This window comes from Chinchilla lanigera, unplaced genomic scaffold (genome assembly GCF_000276665.1).
Source record: "Chinchilla lanigera isolate Chin_1 unplaced genomic scaffold, ChiLan1.0 scaffold00008, whole genome shotgun sequence".
Classification (NCBI taxonomy): domain Eukaryota; kingdom Metazoa; phylum Chordata; class Mammalia; order Rodentia; family Chinchillidae; genus Chinchilla; species Chinchilla lanigera.
Window position 1 is genome coordinate 4,259,077 of NW_004955409.1, and position 24,156 is coordinate 4,283,232.

At 41.0% G+C, this 24,156-nt stretch overlaps 1 protein-coding gene across 10 annotated transcripts in view; it reads left to right on the forward strand.

The window, feature by feature from the left end:
• Atp8b4 (ATPase, class I, type 8B, member 4) overlaps window positions 1–24,156 on the forward strand; it is a 235,200-nt gene that overhangs the window by 110,967 nt on the left and 100,077 nt on the right. For all 10 annotated transcript variants that reach the window (XM_013510347.1, XM_013510349.1, XM_013510351.1 and 7 more), the window contains 3 exons: window positions 4,858–4,928; window positions 9,302–9,384; window positions 18,522–18,680. In XM_013510347.1, the coding sequence (XP_013365801.1) occupies window positions 4,858–4,928; window positions 9,302–9,384; window positions 18,522–18,680 (313 nt within the window). The remainder of the gene's footprint in view (window positions 1–4,857; window positions 4,929–9,301; window positions 9,385–18,521; window positions 18,681–24,156) is intronic.

Consider the following 24,156-nt stretch of genomic DNA (forward strand, 5'->3'; position numbering starts at 1 on the left):
TATATATATATATCCCACTTTATGTGTACTTCATATATCTATGACAGTAGAAACCTGGGTATTTCCACGGAAAGAGTTTTAAGGATACATTAGTCCAACCTATATTAAAGAAGAGCTGTACTGTTAAAGTGTGGAAAGGCAATAAATTATCTTCTACTTTTTAAAAAAGTAAACAGACAAAGGCCTATTTATAAGCAGTTAGCAATTTATGGGAAGGAATACACAGGCAAGGGTGCTCTCTGATGAGGGGAAGAGCCTGCTATAGTGTCCATTATTTTTTCCCTCTGCTGCTCCCTTTGATCACCATCTTTTTAAATTATCACATTAATTTAACCATAAGGACCCAAATCAATGGCGATTCTAGTACATCTTAGTAGATATTCATACATAAAAATGTTACTCATAATCTCACACATTTTCATTTTTATGATTTAATTCTGACTGACTCATAATGCACAAGTTATTTGTAATTTTTATTACTGTTAGATTTTTTAAAAAGATAATATACAGAATAAAGATGAGACTAGCCTACAAAGCAAGGGAACACAAAATTGGTGCTCAGGTTCGCACTACAAATGTCTGTCCATGAGCTCATGGCTCTGCTATTCTGATATTCTTGTACCGGTGTAGTTTTGATTTTGAGCACCAACGTGACAAAATAAAGCAAAGTGAAGCACTCTCCGTTTTTGGTAGTTGTGTTCCGGTGGTTTATGAACCCATCAGAGGAAAGAATGTACATTTTGGGATCAGAAGTTCTGAAAGTTAAGTCCAGCTCTGCAACTGAAGCTATCTGCATTGAAGCTGTCTACATGTGTCCACCAGTATTGGGTTAAATCTCTTGGGGCCTTGACTTCCTCAGTTAGATGTGATGACTCTCTCACTATGACTTTAGAAAGACCCTGGGCTTTGCATGAGTTAATTTAGTTCACCTGGGTCAGCTGGGGAAGTGTATTTCTTTCTCATTGCTGGGCAGATGTGACCTCCCCAGGTCCGCCATGCATGCAATACCTCAGGAACTGTGTTGCCCACCCACAGGGTTGCTGAGGAATAAAGCAACCTAATCATGAGAGAGTATTTCATAAATTCTTAAAGAATGGCATAGTTTTACAATGTTATCATTTTTTGAGGCTTTGCTCCCTTTATCCTTTAACTCAGCAAACATATATGCCTAATCACCCCTTGAGGGTTTGTCCTTGGTTTTAAGGACTCAGATACTCAGTGGGTCCATGGATTCATTTTAAATTTCCTCTCACAGGAATCTTTATTGCAGGTTTCCAAGAAGCAGCATTCTGTTGCCCCCTACAGCTGGGAAAGGGGTGGCCTGAGGTGCTCCCCTCCAGGCTGGGCACAGGAAAAGGCAGACGAGAACTGAAAGAAGGGAGTAAAAATGGGGGCTGTCTGAGTTACTTTTCTCATTGCTGAGACAAAATACCTGACACTCAAAGTTAAAGGAGGAAAAGGTTTATTTGGTCACAGCTTGTAGAGGTTTTAGTCCATAATTGGCCGGCTCCAAGGCAGAGTGGCACATGACACAGGCATCGCAGAGGAGAAGCAGTTCATGGTGCCCACAAGGTAACAAATACTAAGGGAGGAGGGAGACACTCCTCTTTCTGTCTCTTATATTGCATCCAGTCTACTGGGATTAGGGCGGTACCAGTCCAATCAATAGACTGATTTACTAATCTCACACCCTTAGTCCCAGCATCACAGACTCTAGATTTAGCCATCTCTAAAAAAGCGTGATGACCGCACGAGGCCTTGAGGGGACATCTAGACACAAACCATAAAAGGAGTCTAGCTGGGATTATCAGCTGTGGCTTGGCCCACCTATGGGTTCAGATAATTATTTTCTTGGCCTATTCTTTACCTCTGCTGTGCCTCTTCCAGGGAACTCTGCTTTCCACTGTTTCTGGAATCTGCCTTCCATTGTTTCTGGACTCTTCCTTCTATTGGTTCTAGAATCTGCCTTCCATTGCTTCTGGAATCTTCCTCCTATTGCTTCTGGAATCTTCCTCCTGTTGCTTCTGGAATCTTCCTTCTGTTGCTTCTATAATCTTCCTCTTATTGCTTCTGGAATCTTCTATGATGCCTGTCTTCAACTACTAATGCAATGTGTTCTCTCATTCACCCTTGTCCCATAGCACTTTGTTAATAAGACCTGCAGAGTCCTTATCTTATCCTGCCTTTGCTAAATTACAAAATCCTCGAAGCAAGGATTTTAGTGACCTGCCGTCTATGCCTCAGTCTGCCTGGATTTAAACTCTGGCTCCCCCACTTCTTAACCACTCCACCTGGATCAGGCTATTGAGCTTTTCTGGGTCTCCCTTTCCTCATTTGTATAGTGAGGGTGGATAACAACAGGACCTACATGACAGGATCTCTTTGACAGTTAAGTAAAATTCCACATGTAAATCTCTTAGGAGAATGCCAGAACATAGAAAGTCCTAAATATTGGCTACTGGTGTCCTAAATCCTATAGCTGGTACACAATTTCTGGATCAAGTAGGAATTGTGTCTCCTGAGATTTCCTGGAGGGGTCAGCTGAAGGAGGTCCAATCTGGGACGCTTGGAGTCCTGGGTCTGCTGTGCTCTAAGACCACTCCTAGCCTAGCACCTTTGATCAAAGGGTGGCCAGGGACTAGTGGGCCTATCACTACAATTCTGTGCCTTTTCCTTACCGCAAGTGTTCCTGAGTGCTCTAGAAAGTCGGGGGCTGACTGCAGGCTGACGAGTGAGGAGAGGCTGCTCAATCTGGTCCTCCTTGCCCCAAGCCTTTAAGGGAGAGTTGAACAGAAGGGAGCTCCAAGGCTCAGCAGACGGAGGGGGGAAGGGAGGATGAAGGAGCAGAGGGTAAGATGGAGATCAGGGAGCAGGACACAAGAGGAAGGGTTCAGAGGGCATCAGAGAAGAGGTGACAGTGGAGGAGACCAGAAGAGGCAGGGAATGGAGAAGTTGCACTTTCCCAGGAAGACAGAGCAGAGGCCATCAGGGTAGAGCCCATGGGGCTTAGACTTTCAACCTCTAGGAAGTTTGGTCCTCTCTCAGGGGAAAGTCCAGCCTCCAGGTGGCAGTGGTGCCTTAGTCACGTGTCCCCAGCCTCCCGTGGTTACCACAAGGTATAGCAGCCCTGGGCCGCTTTCTCTGCAATGGTGGGTACCAGTAGGTGTCTTTCTCTATACGTTGTAACTATGTTCAATCACAAGTGCTTAGAGTTAGAGAATTCTAAATTTTGTTTAAAATCATCCTTTTAAGCTTAAGTGAGGAGAGTTATAGACCCCATGAGTTTTACTCTAGCCTGCTGCCAGGGTTAGGCCCTTATGCAGTGGATTTTTAAAAAAATTTAATTTTTATTGGTACATGTTTGTAGTACGTGATGATTAAATCCATCACGGGGAGCTGGAACGTGCATGTGCCCCAGTTTAATTTTTTCTTCATCCCTTCCACTCCATTGTTTGGTCCCCTTCTCTTGTGCAAAGATTTGTCTCCTGATTTCCTATTGTCTATCTTTTATTTTGCTCTTTAATTTATTTGTATTTTGGGTTTTTCATAGAAGCGAACCCATATTTAAGCTTCAGATATGGGCAATAAGATCAAGGCGAATTTTCAAAAAAGAAAAAAAGTTCCCTGTTTAGATCAGGATGGGTAATGGCTGATTGGGAATGGCATGCACTTTTGACACACTCTCTGTGTGGACTTGCTCTGCTTACACTATGATGAGTTAGAAGATAATTTCACCTGGGCCAGCTTCTGAGGTTGTTTCATTCAGGGTTGAGGAGGATCCATTTATTCCTTTAGGGACCTTTTCAGTTCAGTTTTATTCTAATTTAGACAAAACTACACACACACAGCTCTTTTTGAGTTGGAAATTTAAGAGTTTGTGACAGTGAAACCAGTGGAATCTAAATTTAACCTCCAAGACTTGAGAATGAAACAATCCTAATATTTTTAAAAAACAAAGGTAAGAAAATGTCATAGATTTGGAATGCTAATTACACATTCAGACAGCAAAAAAATTGCTAGCCTAATGTCTGAAAAGAAGTTGCTGAAATTTAAGTCAATTCTGTTTAGATATTCAACTATTTGGAATTTCATAAAAGCAGTTATTTTTAAAATATGATGTGAAATTTTAAGTAAAATAAAACAGATAAATGTTTCCTAATATCGAAAGCTGCTGAATTCTAAAACTGAATTGTGATAGGTAATTTCCACATCTCCAGTGGACATGGAAATAAAATGACTTCTCTTTTTTGAAAAGTCAAACTATTCTGTGTCTGAACTTTTCCCAGTGTTTTTTACTATATTTTCTGTTCTGTCCTGCCTAGGCCCCTTCCTTTCTCTTTCCCATTCCCTTTCAGTTTTTGCTTATTTTTCTCAGTCTTTTTCTTTTTTCCCCTATCTCCTCTAGTTTTCCCCCTATTGCCTCTAGTTTTTCTTTTCAGTTTCCATCTACTAGATTTGTCTCCCCTCATCTCCTTTGCCTGCTCCCCACCCTTAACAGATCCAACTAGGTAATTAACATGTGTCCATAGAAATGCTTATTAATTGGAGACTGAGTTATATTTTCCATTAGTAATTATCAAAGCAAAAATAAAAATGTACCAAAGCAAGTAATGATCAAAAAAGGTAAAGCAATTGTCTACTAATTGACACGCTACCCCCACCCTGGCTTCTGTGGGGGTCAGGGGTGGGGACAGAAGGCTGGGTTTGGGGCAGTGACCCGGAAGTAGTACAGAGTCTCCCTGCTAAGAGTCGTTCCCAAGGCTCGGAGGCTGATTAGTAGTGGAGGGTGATGAGCGTAGCTGCCTTTCAGCCCATCTTTCCTTCTTAAGTCTCCTGTGCCATGATTTCTCCAAACAGGCTGATTTGCTTCTTCTATCAAGCAGTGAGCCCCACGGTCTCTGTTACATTGAAACCGCTGAGCTTGATGGGTAAGTTGCTAAATCAGAATAATTAGTTTTTTTTTTTTAACTTTATGGAGTCTTTAGAAGCCGGACTCAAACCTCATCCTTCATTTTCTTGGAAGAAATAGGAATCTAAGTTGTGAAGCCCCGTGTAAGTTATTTTGCAGCAATTTTGAAAACACATTTTCTCCTTACTTTACCTGGGAAATTCCTTTCCCTTGAGTTTATTTTCTCCCAGAAACAGTGAGCTAAACATGTGTATACAAACAACCTTCACAGGGACTCTTGGTGAAGTTCCATAGAAGCTTCTGTTTGTTTTAATTTCAAGTGATTTTCTAAGGAAAATGGGAAGGGTGGAGGTCCATGTCCTCTGAGGAAGGAGGAGCTGAAAAGGACCCTTAGAAGCTAGGATAGGTGGAGCTGCAGACAGAGAAGAGTGAAACCGACCACGGGGCAGTTTTGAAATTGACATTAATTTATAATTTAGTTATAGACAACATGGCAGTTCTGTTTCAGAGGGCTTAATTTTCTGGAAAAAATTTACTGCAAGATTATATTGTAAAGATGCTATATACGTGTGTGTTCCTTAAATGGATTTTTATCATTTTATAGTGCCGTGGGTCCTGTACAAGCCTTTGTTGTACAGGCAGTGAAGCAAAGCTCAGAGAGGCTGGAGAATTTGCCTAGGACTTCTAGAGAGCGAGGGTAGGACACAGTCTTGGCGGTCTGATAGTTGTTGCTGTATGAAGCTATTCCAGTAGCATCTGGCCTGCCTGATCATCCTGCCCCTGGTTTGGGCAGAACAGTTTCAGAGACAGCTGAAAGGGAAAGGCATAGACTTGAAAAAACAGCCTCCAATCAATCTCTCTCAAGAGCCTGGAAATAGCAAAATAAATCCAAAACAAGTGGACGGAAGGAGACAATGAAGATAGAACAAAAACCAATGAATTTGATCACAAAAAATAAGGAAAGTGGATGAAATAGATTTTTAAAAAATATTAATTTAGTTGACAAACCTGTAGGGAGGGGAAGAGAGATAGAAGATGAAAATGAATTATTAATATCATAGATGAGCCAGGGGAATTCACCACAGACACTGAAAACATCAAATGGGTAATGAAGAAATACTACAAACAACTCTACCCACAAAAATTTGACAATTTAGACAAAATGGAGCACTTCCTCAAAACAAAACAAAACAAAACAAAACAAAACAAAACAAAACAAAAGAAAACACAAGGCTTGTTACGGCTTGTGTTTGGATGTCCCCCCAAAGCCTCATGCAGTCATAGGTGGGGCTTTTTCAGAGGTGGCTGGATCTAGAGTGTGATGCTGGAAGTGATACATGGCGCAATGCTAGGCTCAAGGGCTCTAGGGCTAAGGGTGTCAGTGCTCCTAACCCTAAGTAGCCTGGATAAGATGTAAGGGACAGAGCTGTGGTCATCCCTTGCTTGCTTGCTTGCTTTTGTTGTCTTCTACTTGCCATCAGCTGCTTCCACTCTGCACTGCCCCTCTGACGTGCTGCCCAGCCTTGGAGCCAACTGATTATGGACTGAAACCTTTACAAACTTTGAGCTAAATAGTCCTTTCCCCTTTTAACTGTGGGTGTCAGGTATTTTGTCTTAGCAATGAGAAAAGTAACTAAGATGAGGCTATATACCCAGTATAAAATCTAACTTGAATAATCCCAGAAGTATTAAGGAAATTAAATCTAATATAGAACATAAAACCTTAAACCTTTTAGGCAAAAATATAGGAAAAGATCTTTGAGATTTGGGGCTGCTCCAAGAGTCATTAACTAGGTTTGACACAAAAAGCATGCTCCATAAAAAGGAAATTTTGGCGAACTAGGCTTCATCATTTTAAAATCTTTTTCTTTGTAACAACCTAGCTAAGAGGTGCAATAATAAGCTACAGAGTGGGAGAAACTAATTGCAAAACACCTATTTAACAAAAGGCTTGAATCCTGAGTATGTAAAAATATTCCCAAAACTCAAAAGACAAAAAGAAAAACCTACTTAGAAAGTAGAGAAATGGCAGGAACAGACACTTCACTGAAGACGACATTGCTAATAAATGCACAAAAAGTTACTCAGCATCCTTAGCGACGAGGGAGATTAAAACCACAGTGCTTTAGTGCTCAGATCTTTCAGAGCAGCTCACATAAAGCATAGCGACACAGCTCTGAGGGCTGGCAAGGACGAGGAGAACCAGCATCACTCTTACACTGCTGGTGCGAATATAAAATGTTAGTGACTCTTGGAAGTGATGTGGCAGTTTCTTAAAAACTAAACATACCACTACCACCCAACTCAGTAGTTTTACTCCTGGGCACTTATAATAGAGGAATGAAGACTTCTATTTGCACAGGACACCTCCTCATGAGCGTTTATGGCTAGTGGATTTGAAGCTTCCCCCAAGGAAATGCCATAGATATCCTTCCACAGGTGAATGGTTGGACAAATCGTGGCATGGCCACATCACGGAATGCCACACAGCGATACAAAGCAATGAGCTATGCACCACTGGGGCAACTGTTCAGAGAGTTCTCCTGAGTAACATGAGCGAATGCTAAAGGATTCGGAAACACATGCTGTACGGTTCCACTCATATGACATCCCTGAAAAGGCAAAATTATACAAATGGAGAACAGATGGGTGGTTGTCAGGTATTAAAGAGGGCTGGAAAAGGAAAGGAGTGTGGCTGTAAAGCACAGCCCGAGGGATCCTCATTTTGGTAGAAATGTTCTGTGCATTGCTGGGTCACCGTCCGTAGCTGGGTGGTGATGTTATGCTATCGTGTCAGGGGAAACCAAGTGCAAGCTACACACAGTCTTTATGTGTTGTTTCTTGTGCTAAACATCATTATGAATTTTATCACGATATTTGGGTAGATGAAGAAAGAGTGAGGCAAAACCCTGTGGGCATTAATCAGGAGTCTTGAAAGATAATTTTTAAAGTATTAACAAGGTCTATGTGTGATTACTTTTCCCCTTTTGGTTTTCCCATTTGGAGGTGGAGGTGAGGTGTTGGAGAGAATCCTGAGGAAGTAATTCAAACTAATGATCAACCTTGATGGGTGACATCGGGTAGAGCGGAGTCAGAGAACTAGTGCTCACTGCCTTGGTTGATGTGATTGGTATAATTATTCAAAAAGCAGTGTAAATGGATCCGAATATATTGAATAGTGAGCCTTGACACCATTTATTTCACTTTTGTCCACCGATCCCAGCACAATTTCTGCCTCATTTATGAAGTTCTTGACCTCCTCAATCCCTCCTCACCTCTGCCTTCTAGGAATTGACGTATTTTGAATGATAAGATGATTCTTACATTCACTTCACTTATACATCCAACTGTGTGTTTCCTGAAGGAAGCTATTTCACCAATGGGCATTCCTGTGTTGGGCTCATATTGTCCTAATATCATTGTGAATCTCATTCCTAGGAAGTTAGATTGAGTGCACTCTTGCGTATCTACATCTTAGGTCTCTAAACCTGATGAACTTCATAGGTTAGCATATAATTCTGCACAGAGACATACACTTTTTTTGTTTTGTTTTGTTTTTTTACTTTGTACTTATTTCTCCCAAGAAAACAATAATCCTTTTGGGGAAGCATTGAGTATCCTACGTGACTGTGGGATGTAGTTAGTTAATATTTCTTGACTGAATGAACTCATTTACATAAAAGAAAAAACTCTAACAGATGATTTTAAGCTACCATAGAAGAGAATTCAGCTGAACTCAGACAGAAAACTGGAATGGAAATCTCTTAAACACAAGACAGTAAGGATGTCCATAGAATCACTGCCAGCCATTCGCAAAACCAAGGTGCCACCTTTTCAGAGTGCATGTGACCTGGTAAGATGACCGGCTTCTGTGACCCACGGAGCTTGCCTGGCTGTGCTGCTCTAGACGTATGGATTTCTTGGTTGATTCTACAAGAAAAATAAAGCTGTCTTCTTTTTCCCATTTAAGTTTCAGCTATCGTCAAATTCACCGTGACCATTTTTTGCAAGAAAAACTCTTTCTCAGGTAGTAGACTCTGGAGTGATACCGGCCTCCTCTCCTTGGCAGCTGCGTCCCTGTTCTTAGGGTGTTTTATAACTCACGCATGTGTCTGAGTGGATTCAAATGAAATCATATTTATTATGTTCTCTATCCTTTCGCATTGCAAAACAGATCACTGTGTTGTACACAGATGTGTGGTGGGTGGAGTGCCAACTTTAGGAGCCTGAGAAGCCCCGCTCACTTTTCCAGGACGTGTGAGAAGTGTGGATGACGGGGGGCGGGGCAGTTTTGGATCACTCTTTGTATGTGCTGCGCCCACCCAACTGCTTTGGTGAGACGCTGAGGGGCCGTTCTGTACAAAAAGTCACATCATGTCATTAACTTCACAGGGAAACAAACCTTAAAGTTCGTCACGCGCTCTCTGTCACCTCAGAACTTGGAGCAGACATCAGCAGGCTTGCAAAGTTTGATGGTAAGTGTTTTACATAGACAAACAAAAACCTCAAAACTAAAAAGCAGTGTAAGAAACTAATTATCTGAGGTCGAATTTGTTTCTTTTACTTGGTAGGAGGACATAAAGTTCTCCAGGCATCAAACACTGCGATCTCTTGTGAGGACGAAGAGTAAAGGTGTTTACCAAGGGGAGAATGGCTTCTTCCAGCCATCTCTGATCCTCATCCCCTCTCCTTTCCCTCTCGTCCCTGAATCCCACTGTGCTTTTTGTTGGCTTGACAGTGGTTTCCCTGGGTCCCTGTGTAGACCTGCTGAAAGTGAATACAGGACACACTCTGATTTCTAGCTCTAGGTGTAACCATCCATCCACTGTATTCTCTCACACAAAGACTTACCACTAACCAATTACTCATGAAGACAGGCATCCTGCCCCGTGTGTTTCTGTATTTTGCACAGTTATGACATAATACTTCTAGAATAGCAAGTGTTCAGGAAGGATGTTTTGATTTATAAATCAGTTGGCCATTTGTTACCTTTTATTTTGAGCCATGTTTTATTAATCACCATCTTTACACTGTCCAACCTAGTCCCCTCCTCCTCCCCATGGTCCCCTCTGGCTTCTGCAATTGGCCAGCTATACCTTATATTTTTCTGTTAAAGTTATTCTTCTTAAATATTTATGGAATGGCCTCCAGATAGTGTCTATCCTAGGGGTATCTGCATTTGATCAATACAAGACCACAGAGAAACAAAAATATCTGCAAGAATCAAGGGAGAGAGACACTAATGGTGGAGTTTCAGATTCCATGATAGATCTTTGTGGCCTTCCTGCCACCCCTTAAAAGTCTTTTGCTTTGCCCACTTATAATTCTGGACCTGAATAATATTTCCTTACAGTTTGGATTTATTTATGAATGAACCTTCAGGATTTTGAGACAAACTTTCCAAAGCATTTTCTTTGGAGTCCATTATAGGAAAATGTGAATTTAGCATTCTCATTTGAGGAAACCCAGGCAGGTTTAGTTTATATTATAAAATTTTCAAATGCACAGCTTAGCCTTAGAGCTTACAATGCCCATGCTTTGCATTTGCTTGTATGCTGTGTTATGGAGCCTGTTAATATTTTAATCTGTCTTACATGAGTGCTATTATAACAAATGTTTATTCAAAATATGCTTCCAAATTGAGATTGAAGTCAGGGGATTAGCTTTGAAAGTTTGAATGGTCCAAGAACTATTTTGATTAGATTAAAGCAAATTACACATTTTCTAACATTTTTTCAATGAAATTTTGCTGTTATGTGACTCTAAGAGCAGTAATTTATATTTAGGAATCAAAACACTTGCTTAAAGTACCTTACTGAATATTCATGGAGCCCTTAAAGGACAATCTAAATATAATTTACTATTACTTCTTTTCTGGCAGAACTTTATACTTGTCAATTTATAAACAGGTGGAAATTGATGATTTTTTTAGTGCCCTCAACCATCAAGAAGCAGAAAATGATTGCTGCAATTACTTAGTTCTTTTTATAGATATTGGCACGGATAACCTACACTGAAGGCAGTTACAACACCCTGAACTCTTAGTGGAGGGCTTATTTCTTGCTCATAGCACATTCTGATGTGATGCGTAGCCTTTTCTAGGATCCTTTGCACTTAGACTGGAGGCCTCAAGGGTCACATGGCAGGGAAAGGGTGGCGGGGTGAAAGAGACAGTTGGAGTTTTCACTGTTCCTTGCTCTCCTGTTTCATGGGCGATCATGAGTCACCTGGCTTGGACCTAACCGTAAGAGAGACCAGGGAACAACAAATACAGATCTCTGTTGACCACCGTCTCTGCCACACTCTCTGTGAACTGTGACCATGTACGTCTGTGCCAGGATAACATGCAGAATGGGGCTGGATTTGGTAGATTTCACATGTAGAACTACTGGATTGAGGCCAAGCGTTCCCTCTTCAGCAGGGCTTCTTGTGGTCTCAGTCCTCTCTTCCCTACTTGCCTTTTCTTCTCCTTCTAGTATACCAACATCTGGCATACTATACAATTCATTTATTTTCAAAGTTTATTACTTATTCTTCATCTCTGTGTAAGCTACACAGGGGTCTTTGTTTCACCCACTGTTCCATACCTACACAAAGTAGGTGCTTAAATAAATCTTTGCTGAATAAGTAAATGAAGAAATGGTTGTAGTACCAGGAAGGGAGGAGCAGGGTCAGTATCAGGTCTTAGCAAGCCAGGGGGAGCAGAGCAAGGGCATGCGGCTCCAGGAGGGGCCTTGGTGGAATGACAAGCATGCTGGGTCTCCTTCCGAAGGGCAGGTGGCCAAGGGAGAGCTCACCCAGGGGAGCCACATTAATGTCTTCACTTGCAAATCTTTTCTCCATCACGGTTGAACACAGAGCCACATTTCATTCAACACAAATGGTGCTGTTTGGCCCGTGTAGAGAAACACTACCCCTTCCCAGGACTCCTATATTCCAGATGGGAGAACCAAGGTCCAGGCAGGGTCAACGCTTTGCATTCAGTAAAAGTAGTCTGAAAAGTACTTCATCAAATTTGCTTTTAAAGCATATGAATAACTAATACTTGCTTGATGTGACCTGAATTTGCTTCAACCAGGATTGGCAGCTTAACAAATCTCCAAAGTAAAATTATTCTCCCAAATTGAGTCAGCACAGCCCTCTTTTTTTTATTTGTTATATGTACTTAAACTGTGGTCACTTTTCAGAGAACATGTAATGCTAAATTCATGAAGCGGGTCCATTTTTGGGCTGAGAACCAAGTTTCTGCTAAACTTTCTTTTTCATTCTTCAATCTCGGGATGTGTTTTAATCTATCTAAAGTTTGAGGTAACATGGTATTTGGTAGAATTATTCGTACTAAAGTATCATTTCCTGTTTCCAAGAGAGCATCTGAAGAATAGATGGATGAAGGGGAAATAAATCAGATACAATACAAAAATTAGATTTCCCATGTTAATAGCCAAATTTAAAGGCCAAGAGAGTGATGTAAGATGTGGTAGGAAAAAGCCTTTGAAAGAGCGAGGGCAGTTAGCAAATTCTGCATCCTTCCCACGATTTCTCTGGCTTTCATGGATCCTTTAGTTTTTTTCCTCCATTCATTTCTTCCCAAGCCCACTTTCCATGTGATTTCGACTGCCCTCTGGCTCACTGTCATACGTGTATGTGGTATATGGGATTTACACACATTTGTCCAACTTCCCAAGTTTGTCGTTCTCTTCTCTGCCTTCTTCCCTTTTTGCCAGGCTTTCTTGCTCTCCAGTTTCCATCTTTCTTTTTACTCAGTTTCTTTCCTGGCTTTCTTCTCCTTCCATTCATTTTTGTTGTTATTGTTTTCGTCATCTTCTCCGCATCAATTAAAGTCTGTTTATTAAGCACCTCCTCAGGACAAGCTCTAAAACGAAGTATGTAGAATTATAAAAGATCTCTACATATATTGTCAAGGCTCTTTCAATCCTTTTCCTCACCCATGTCCTCCAACCCCCTTTATTGGGTCTTCTGTATCACCTTTGCCTTATTGAAGTACCAGTAGATCTTCCGGTACCGGTACCTGAAGATACCAGGTTTTCTTCTTGTGACTGGAAGAACTTCCTCAAGTCTTGGGAACCAAGAGCAAATGTTGCATCTTTGAGTTTCAGTTAGAAGTATGATAGCATTGTGTGCCCTTGGAAATGCCTGCCCAGCTTTGGCAAAGTATAGATGAGACTGATACGGGAGCCCGCCCTTTCTCATGTTCTGACTGTGCTAAGTGTGTCTTCAAGCTTGAGAATTCTGGGCAAATCTGGGTGTCATATTATTTTTGCTTCTTTTCATTCTGTGGTTTTTCTTCTGAGACTTACCAAAATACTTTGACTAGCACCAAACTACAGTTCCCATCCTTGTACCATAATTGCACACTTTTAAAGTATCCAAAGACCTGAGTTTCCTGTTCTTATTCCTAAAGAAGTCCTAATGGGAGTGACCCCACGCTGAGGACTCCAAATTGATGTAGGGTCAGAACAGATGTGTTTGGCTTTTTTTAGGCTCCCTGCCTCCCCACTTTTGCATTTATACCTAAGGGTAGGGTTTTGCTTGTGACTTCCTTAGGCATTGCATGAGCTTATCATTCATTCATTCATTCAACAAATATAGACTTCACACAGTGCTGAGGAATTTGTCTGGGGTTGCGGGGGTTAGTAGAGTCAAATCTTGTTTTCACAGGCCTTATAACCCAGGAGAGAAGACAGATTTGAACAAGGACTTATCCCAAAGAAGACTTTAAAAGGGAACATTCTAAAATTCTTGGGTCCTAAACATGATGGTAACACATGGACACGTGGCACGTTGACATATGGACAAGTACTCACTATGTGTCAGACATCATGTTTAGTAATTGTGCACAGTACTTTATTAAATCCTTATAGCTCTTGAAGGAAGAGATTCTTATTAGCTTCATGTTGTGAATAAGCAACGAGACCACAATAGATTGAATAAGTTGTCCAGTATCATACGTTCACTAGGCAGAGTCAGAGTATGAACCTCAGACTGCTGGCAAAGCTTGGCTGACAAAGTGCACAAAGTCTGAGGTTCTGAACTATCAGCAGAAAGGCAGCACTGAAGAAGAGTGAGGGCAGGTTAGCACAACTAACTAACTAATTAGATAAAAATACTCTAACCAGTGAGATTAGTGACCAGAGAGCATGTCCCAGCGAAATTAGTGACCAGAGAGCATGTCCTTCCAGCATGAGGATATATCGTGATATACATCTATTTTAAAAATAGCAATATTCTCAGCGATTTTGAATGTCAGGTCCTTGACAAGAATCTATAAAGGGACCGGCAGTATACACAAGTCAGGGGTAGGTTTTACTAGGTGAAATCCACTTACTTGATAAGTTCTCATATATAAATTTTTATACATTCAAGTAGCTGAAAAAAGTCAATGTACAATCTGGTAAATTTTACGAGAAAAGACACATAATTTGATCTAATATTATAACAACTGTAAGAAATTGAGTGGCCTATGATTTTTCATGTTAAAGTCTTAAGGGAATTGAAAAGCTTTTATAAATATATAACTGGAAATACTTGTCAATTGTACATTTATAAACTGGACATTCTTCTGCCTTGGGGAAAGCCCCGGATGTAAATTGTCCAAATGTGTTTAAGACTCCTTTGCCTATTGTTACTGACTGGACTGAAATCTGTTTTTTGCAACTCATGACAAGTTTACATATTTTGTGTGACTGTTAATACTGAATTCTGAACCAGAGAAAGGTTGACTCTTTACTCAGGAATCTTTGTGTATTTTGTGGTCCTTTCTAAGGAAGAGCATGTGTGTAATTAAAGCACAGAAAAAAAATAAGCATCTCTTTTTGGCTAAAAAGGAAGTAAAAAGGCTTGCTTAGCATCCTATGGCTTTTTAAAGTTGCCAAATAGCTCTTCCATTCACCTTGTTGGAAGCACAAACTCATCTCATGGATGCATGAGGTGTATGTTCTATGTAAAGACATGAGGAATGATCCCATTTTCTATCGATACTAATGTGGCAAAGGTGATGGTCATGATGGCTGTTTAAAAACTTAATGGCTAAAGAAAAAAGGGGCCTTAGAAAATAAGAAGGTGATACTTTTGTAAGGAAAAAATATATTCATCATAACCATCAGGCACCAAGAATGGGAAATATCTTTAACTTTAAGGAGTTCTTGGGTAGAGAAACTCTTGAACAGCAGCTCTAATGTCTTATCTGGTATATAAATTTTTGTGAGGAAAAGTTGCAGTGCAGAGAGTCCAGAAATATTGCTAACAGTATATGGAGAGAAATTAAGTTAACTTCTTTGAAAAACCATGGAATATTGGGTACTGAGGTAGGTACCTGAGCCTGAGAAGTTTATCGAGAGAGTAGTTGACTACAATCTAGCTGCCTGCTGGAGGGTCAGCATAGAACCGGAAGGAGATCTGGTGGATCTCATTCAGCATGGGCATTTCTGTGTGATGGTAAAATGGGTGGCTCGCTGTTGACCTTCACATCTTTTCAGAGAGACCAATGAAATGCTCTAATTTAATTGTGTCTAGTTATTTCACTATTGACATGATCCTGCAATTATATCACAAAGATAACTCTGTGCTCTAACCATATATTCAATGAGTGGCTATGTGAGAAAAGACTCCGTTCACCCTAAGTGGTTTCCTTATCAATGTCAAACTGACCATTTAATGCCTCTCTCTTCTTATCTCTGATACAATTAGAAAGAAACAAGGAAGAAAGGGCCTAAGAGAGTTTTTCCTCACCCTCCTTATGTGTATGGTTGGGATCTATTTTCAGTTGCTTCTGATGTGCCTTGTTTAGTGTTCTTGGATCTACTTGTCTTCTACTAGTTAGGTCAGCCTAAGTCTGCCATTGTGGCTGGACTCCTTGATGTTCTAATTTCTTTTGTCATTATTGCCAGGGGACTGTATCTACATTTGTGTTTATCTTTGTTCTAATATTTTGCTCATCTTCCAACTTTTCTCTTGAAACCATCTGAAAATTTTTCCCATCCGTCTTTTCCAAAAGTATTTCTTAAGACCCAATCACAAAAACAGTATGGTAGCTTATGGGGCTATGGAGATACTCCCTTCAAAGGAACCTCTTCTTTTCTGGAAAGAGGAAGACAGTAAATTAGGAAATTTGTGTTTTATAATAAGAGGGCTAAGAAAGGGGACGCTGAGCACTTCTGATAATTATGGGAAAATGAACTCTGGCTTTGTTCCCACCATTTTGTTTTGACTGGGCCCTGTATTTAGTGTTTTAATCACTGGGACCACACTCTTTGAGAAAGGCTGAATTGGGGCTTGGCCTCCAAGAACTCAAGCAGAACCCATTGGCCTGAATGCCTGTTCCCGTCTAGAACCACACCCTTGGGGTGAGGCCAGCGTGGCTGAGCCCTGGGGCCAAGGAGTGGGAAGCCAACATGTTCAAGGCAGCCTTTGCCTCCATGTCAGTCTTTGCTTATGACAATAAAAATGATCAAATGAACCTGTTTTTTATATTCCTATTGGCAGGGACCATGTGTCATGTTGTTTTTGCCCAAATCACATTTTGAAAAATTTTTATTTATTTTTAGTGGCCAAGTTTGAAGCCTGAGAAATTGAGTCTTGAGTCAAGAAACTGAAATGAGCTTTAAGGGCCTATTATTTGACGTAAGATTTGTGAGTGATGCCCACCAGATTCAAGGTTCTACAAAATTCAGGAGTAAAACATATTGGTTGACAAATAAAGATAATGAATTCTGAGAATTTAGAAAAAGTCTCCTTATCCACAACATAGCTGTCCAAACAACTTGAGCCAGTTTAAATCTGTTTTAATTTACTTTTTAATAAATAAATAGGCTATAATGGGAGCTAACCACAGTTTGGCCACCTCCCTTGGTATAAAAATGGTTGTGGACAGGTTGTTTGTCTCATGCAAGTGTCCACACAGCAGCAGATGTCTGTGTGGCTGCAGTGAGTTCCCCTAAACTTTTTTTTTTTGTCTCAGGGAAAGGTAGGTGGAGGTTGGAGAAGCAGTTCGAGGAGGGAGGAGTCTCCTGTGCTTTCAGAATTTGTTTTCCCTTTTGCAAAGGCTGTTGAAGTGAGTTGCCATCTTGGTGAAGCGTGATCAGGCTGTGGGAGAACCGGCTGCCATTTTGTTTGGAAGGAAAGGAACCATTCTAGAAGCTTCTTTATGTTCAGAAGGTAGAGTGGAGAGGAATGGAGTCAGCATCTGCTATAGTTTGTGTTGGAAACCTGTGTTGGAAGCTTAGTCCTTGGTTCAGTACTACTGAGAGTGGTGGAAACTTTCCAAGGTTGGGTCTGATGGGGTGTTTTAGGTCATTCACATGTGTCCTCTAAGCAGTGGGTGGGACCATTGTTTCTTCTTCTGTCTCTTTCCTGCCCCAGTATTGAGGTGATGGCTTTGTTCTGCTATGTTCTGCTGCCACTGTGTTCTGCCACAGGCCCAGTGCATGGAGCTGATCCATTGTGAACTGAAGCCTCCAAAATGGAGCCACTGTTGGCCTTTTCTCTTTATAAATTGATTACCTCAGGTATCTATTGCTGTAATGGAAACCTGACTGATACAACATCATAGAGAAATTCTCTAAGCTCATTTTATCTCTTTTTGTTTCCAATCCATGCTGGAGATTCTCCCTTCTTTATTTTTCAAATGCTGCTTTTTATGTTTCAATTTCCCTCTTAAACTATGATTGAACACATTTATTTTAATTGTTTTAAGAGTGAGAGGGTTGTAGGTGCTGAATCTCACAGCTGACCCTTACCATAGCTGCCTTTTCAAACCTCCCCCACGGTTTCAGTCTCTTGTGCCTTTGTGTTCATTCATTCTGAAAATTTAACTCCAGCTGCAATGGAAATGTCTATCTATCTGATAGTTATGTCTATGGCAGCATCCACAAAACACTATTTCTCATTTCTTCTTTTCTATCTAGAGTGACCCCCAACCCTGAATGTGTATTTTCTGGTTGGAATAATGGAACAAACTGATTGGTTTGGAATGGGCTTGGAATCTCAAAAACTAGAAACATCTTCTGGCCATTTTGGGCAAGTTACATGGTGCTGTAGCACCCCCAGGACTCTGAATCTGATCAAGATAAGAAGCATAGGGCAGTTGAAAGGAATCACATGAATTCTGAAGCATACGGGGCAGACAAAGCCCAGGTTTCCCTTGATAGGTTCCCCCAGGTCCTGATTATGAGCATAACGGTGGTTAACTTTTGCTCTGAAACTAGATGTACACCATGGTAACCTGTGTGACAATTCACATTATGTCAAAAGAAAAACTTTCAGGACAGTCACAGCTTTGTAGTTTCAAAAATCTTGTTACAAATCAGAAATAAATGATTTTTTTTATGTTTAAGAAAAAATTCTCATGACTTCTGTGGTCTCTATTGTATTTGGACAGTACAGGAAACTATGTTTCAAAATATTTGATGGGTTTCCATCTTTGTTCTTTTCGGCTTATTTTTTCCTAGCCCAATCCTGCGTATGTAACACCATGCAACCTAAGAGGGAAGGAAAAATGTACAATATACGAAAAGTAAGCTGGTAAAGTAGAGCTATGGGCTTCTAAAGAGAGCTCAAGGTGAGTCCTTAAGAAGTTCGCCTTTTTATTTTCCAGGGACTGTGGTCTGTGAGGCACCTAACAACAAACTGGATAAGTTCACGGGCGTCCTCTCCTGGAAGGACAGCAAGCATTCGCTCAACAACCAGAAGATAATCCTGAGAGGCTGCGTCCTGAGGAACACCGGCTGGTGCTTCGGGATGGTTATTTTCGCAGGTACAGCTCAGGGCCTGGGGCCCGATCTAGGGATTCCTTGCAGTGCACGGCAGCACAGTCTGCGGGTCTCCAAGTTCAGATGAGCAGATTCCATCCGAATGTTGCTCTGGAGTTGAGTTTGGAGAGAAGGGTACGAGGGGAAAACCCACCGTCCCATGACCTGGACATCTTGAACTTGGTCTGGAAGGTGTGGGGCCCGCATGGCACAGTGAGCTCCAGATGCCTGCTGTTGCATTTCTGTCTCTTTCATCACAGCTCAGGCATCCCTGCCAGCCTGTGGATTAATCAACCCGCCTCTACATGGGGGAAGAGGATGAAAGAAAGTTCTTTGCATTGTTCCTCATATTGTAGTTTGCAAAGGTCAAGCAGCTCTTTTGGGAAAGCTTTCTTGGAGATCCTGCAGTCAGTTCTGTTTCTATTCCCTAGCTGTTTCTACTATGTGTAAACAGACCAGCGGGATGTGGAAAAGCCGTGTGTGATGGGACTTGGGGGTCGGGCGGGGAGGGGATGCTGCCTGCCCTGCTTGTCTGCCATTTTTGCTTTCTCTGCTTTATTTTATGGATCTGAGGCTGCATTGTCCGGCTAAGGAAGCTTACGGTAGCACCATTTCATAAAGCCACTCAAACTGAACTCATGGCTTCAATTGCCAGCCCTTGATTTTTCAAATCCTGTTTATTGTGACACCAAATTAAGATGTGTTTTGGGTCTGCTGATTATATGCGTAATCAAAACTGGAATGTTTTTCTTTGCTGACTTTCCTCAGCAACAACAAAATGTTCATTAAAGACTCCAAAGTGTTCCAAAGCTAGAAAAGTCCTCCCAATTGCTCCTAAATACTCTCAGCTGTGGGCGTGAGCAAGCTTTTGCTGCTCCAGGCATAGCCATTGGAAGGACTTGGGAGATCCCTAGAAATGAGGCATACAGCACTTTCATCTGGAGATGAATCGAGCTTTGCGATTCTTTCATCAAAGGCTTTTATTCTTTAGTCAGGGAAACAAACCTATGATTATTTATTTCCTTACTTGCATCTTTCTTGCTGAGAAACAAGAGGAGAGGCTTGTCCATAAACTTCCTTCCACCTTCCCACCTGATGAAAGGGAGAATTCTTCCAGGTGTCCTGGTGGGAAGACCCTCCTGGTTTGCCCTGTCAGCCTTGTCTTGGGGATGTGGTGGGGAAATTTGCGTTTGGAGGATTTTGTTTGGCAGGGCTAATGCAGGTCTCTGGTACTGTTACATCCTGCGATGCTAGGACAGCTGTTGTGACCAATGAGGAGCCTTCATAAGATTGTCTCCATGGGGAAATGGTGCCACAGAAGAGAAGTAGGAACGGGGCTGGGGTATAGCTCAGTGGCGTGAGCGCCTGCCTGGCAAGTGCAAGGTCCTGAGTTCAATTCCTGGTACAAAAAAAAAAAAAAAAAAAGAGAGAGAGAAGTAGGAAGGTAAATTGAACAGGTCTCCTCCGCAGGAGTGTGACAGAAAGCTCACAAGACTTGGGTTAGGCAGATGTGGGTATACCAGCTGCAGGATTTCATCCTTTGTTACTCAAACTTTAAACATTGCTTCCTCTGCTGTGAGGTGGCATGACAGTGGGTATATGGATAAAGACAACGTGGTGTTTATGCATAATGGAGTTACTACTCTGCCACAAAGAAGGATAAACTGGAATCATTTCTAGGAAAATGGATACACCCTGAGAGCATAAATTTTTTTAAAGATTAAAATAACCAACAAAACAACAATGAAGACAAAATCAAAACAACACAACAACAAAAAGGATACATGATCTCAAAACAAAATGATAGGAATTTACAGTTGTTGCTACATTACATACTGTTATCTTCAGCGAAGTTGCTTAGTCCACCAGATATAAGAATGTAAGACTGACAAATCTAAGAGGGTAACAAGTAATAAAAAAAATTTAAAATGATGCAGAACTTCACCATACAAGATAGTAGGAGTTCTTCTACTACATACTGTTGCTTTCAGATCAGTCGTTCTGATTACTAGATTCAAGCATGCAAAATTGGTCACGAAAAAAGAAAATTTTAAGCATTGACTATTCCTTTCAATAAATCACAGACATTAGCAATATACCTATCCCAGCTATCCTTGTATTTACATATAAATTTTGTTCTTCATTTTAAAGAGAAAGGAAAAAAAACCAAAATAACAAAAGCAAATCCTTAAACAAAACAGCATAGAGAACAATACAAATGATACAGAATTTCAAAACATGGTGATAGGATATTAACAATGGTTGTTATATTACATAATGTCATCTTCAAAATGGTTGCACACATAACCAGATAGAGGCATGTAAGACTGATCAAACAATTATACATTAATAGTTCCTTTCAATAAACCAACAGATATTAGTAGTACAATTATCCTAGCTATCCTGTGTGTACAGATACGTATTTTTTTCTCTTCCTTCTGCCTTTTTCCTCTCCCCTCCTTCACCCTAGTTCCGAGAGCATAATGTTAAGTGGAATATCAGACACACAAGCTTAAATATCATATGGTTTCTTTTATATGAGAAACTCAAAGTATAAATAAAGAACCAAATGAATGGGAAATGGTGATCTTTTGCAAAAGGGAAGAGGACCAAGAGATGGACGGGAGGGGTGGGGGTGCAAAAAGGATTGTGATGTGCTTCATTCATGGACCGACTCCCCATAGTGAGGGTAGTCATTACGTGCTGCGGACATGGACTGATAAGATAAAGAAGAGAGCACATTGCAAAGGCTCCCTAAGATGCTGCACCCAGAGAGGATTCCTGACCAGTGTTCCTTTCTTCCCTTGGTGGGAGAGAGTGGGAGCTCCCTGTTCTTCTGTGATGGGTCCTAGATATTCATTGCTGGAGATCCAGCAGGTGGGCATTTACAAAGCAGGGCATGCCTCCATTGACTTTGTCTGGGCGCCAGAGGTAATAGAACCCTTAAGTAGCAAAATGGCAAGCAGAGGAACTGATGCCCAGTCTTGCTCATGTCAGAGTTGAACAGATGAGTGTCTCGATCTCCTAGGCCTTGGCACCTTTGGTTGAGGAACTAGTTCCAGGTAAATACCTAGATGTCATCGCGGTGAATACAGAAAGCATTCTTTTTTATTATTATTCTATACCTACTTCTAAGAATTATACGGGAATATACTTGACAGATGTGGTTGACTTGACAAACCTGTAACTCATGAAGATCTAATATATATTGACAGCAGGCCACACTTCCTGGCACTGGCTTTCCTTTCTGCCCAGGACAGGGGTGAACCTTGCTTGTGAGACTCGGAGCCTCATTCCTTAAGTGGTCTTTCATGTCCAGTGCCATGTTGGTGCACATGGGTTTTGGTGCTGGTGTCCCCATCTGCGCCGCTGGATCTGCTGCCACCCTCTTCTAATGTTTCCTTTGCCTTGGAGGCTGACTTGTGTGGTCGACACTAATAGATTTCATTAGATTTTGGCCTCTAGTTGGACTCTGACTTGGGGATTCCTGGGAAGAGATCAAAGGGAGAAAGAGGATTAAGGCCACGGTATTTATTCCCCAGGCCACATTCTGGTGTGGTCACATCTGGCAGGCTGCATCCCTCAACAAAAGGTCATCAAAAGGCTGCAAACCCTGCACCCTCTTACCTTGGCGTCCAGTGGCAATCCATCCCTGTAGAGAGACTCTCCTGTAATTCTCCTTGTTCATCGTGTCATCTGTTTCCCGTTTGGATCCTGAAAGGGACACAGTCTTAAATGGGCATTGGTTGCTGACTCAGCTAGGTTTACAAATAGCAATCAAGAGCAAGACCTTTAGAATTAGTTATATCAAGACTTGATTTGTGACTAGACTAGGTCAGTTTTGAGCAAGTTAAATCCTTAAACTTCACTTTCATTATTAGTGAATGGAGGATTATTATACCTAATTGGCTTATTGTAATTATTAGCTGATGTGAAAGATTAAAAGCACATAGGTACTTTGCCTAAAACAATAGATGTTCAGTAAGTTAACTAATTCACTAAAATTTAATGATTTAGTGTCTATATATGAGGCATTACCATGTGTATCCACTGGGGGTTGAAAACATGATCAAAATCCAATGCGGTCTCTCTACTCATGAGCCCTCAGTCTCACAGGAGAAAAAGAGTGAATCTCAGATAACCACAATCAAGACTGTAATCTCAAAGTGAGATAAGAGCTCTGCAGAAAAAGAACAGAGGCTGTAGGAGTAAATGATGATGGAGGAAGCTGATTAGACCTGAGCTGGAGGGAAGGTTCCCTAATAAATGGGCACTGAGGTTTCTAGGAGGAAAAGAGGACAAAGAGGTGAAGTGTGTAAGGAAAGGAAAAACCTAGCTGGCCAAAGCCCTGTGACAGAAGTAAGGATGTTGAAGTAAAAACTTTGCTCAGGCCTGTGGGGCATAGAGCACAGAGGACAAAGATGAAGACGTGACTGTGGACATGAAGCTGGGCTGGACCTTGTGGTTGGTACCCAGGATTTTGGTCTTCTTTAAGAGCTTTGGGGACCCTTCACAAGTTATGGTCAGGTGGGGTGTGTTCATGCTAAATGTGAAAGTTTCACGCTTGCATATATGGCATTTGTAATGCCTATAAATATCGGTCAGGTCCTGGAAAGAGTACATGGCTAGGGTGTGAGGAGAAGGAAAAATGTTGGTTGGACTTTGGGGCATAGCGGATACAGGGAGATGAAGTAACTATATTTTTACAGTTGGGAGATGATGGTACTTTGGGTTAGATGGACACTATGGACATGGAGAAGACCAGAAGCTTTTTAGAGAACTGAACTGACAAGTTCTGATGCCAGAGGTGAGGATGGGAGAGGTATCAACTATGACTCGTAGGTGTCCCTAACCACCACAATGAGGTGGATGGTGGGGTTATTTTTTTATTATTATTTCAAAGAGAAAAAAACAATAAAAATGATACAGAATTTCAAGACAAGATGATAGGAAATTAACAATGGTTGTTTTATTGCATATTGTTATATTGCATATTGTTCAGATTACCAGATATAGGCATGCAAAATTGATCAAACAATTATTAACTGTTCCTTTCAATAAACCAACAGAAATTAGTAGTACAATTATCTTAGCTACCTTGTGTATATATATATATGTTTTTTCCTCTTCCTTCCTTCCTTCCTTTCTTTCTCTTTCTTTCTTTTTCTCTTTCTTTCTTTCTTTCTTTCTTTCTTTCTTTCTTTCTTTCTTTCTTTCTTTCTTTCTTTCCTTCCTTCCTTCCTTCCTTCCTTCCTTCCTTCTTTCTTCCTTTCTTTTCTTCTTTCCCCCATCCCAGTTGTTCTTTTCCGTTGAGCAGTTTCTTTCCCTTTCACAGTATCTATTGTACCTTTTGGATTTTATTTACTCTTTCAGTTGCTCACACTAGGGAGATAATATGATGTTGACACATGTGGATCTGGTTTATTTCACTTATGAGTATGGTCTCTAGTTGCATCCATTTACCTATAAAAACCTCGAATT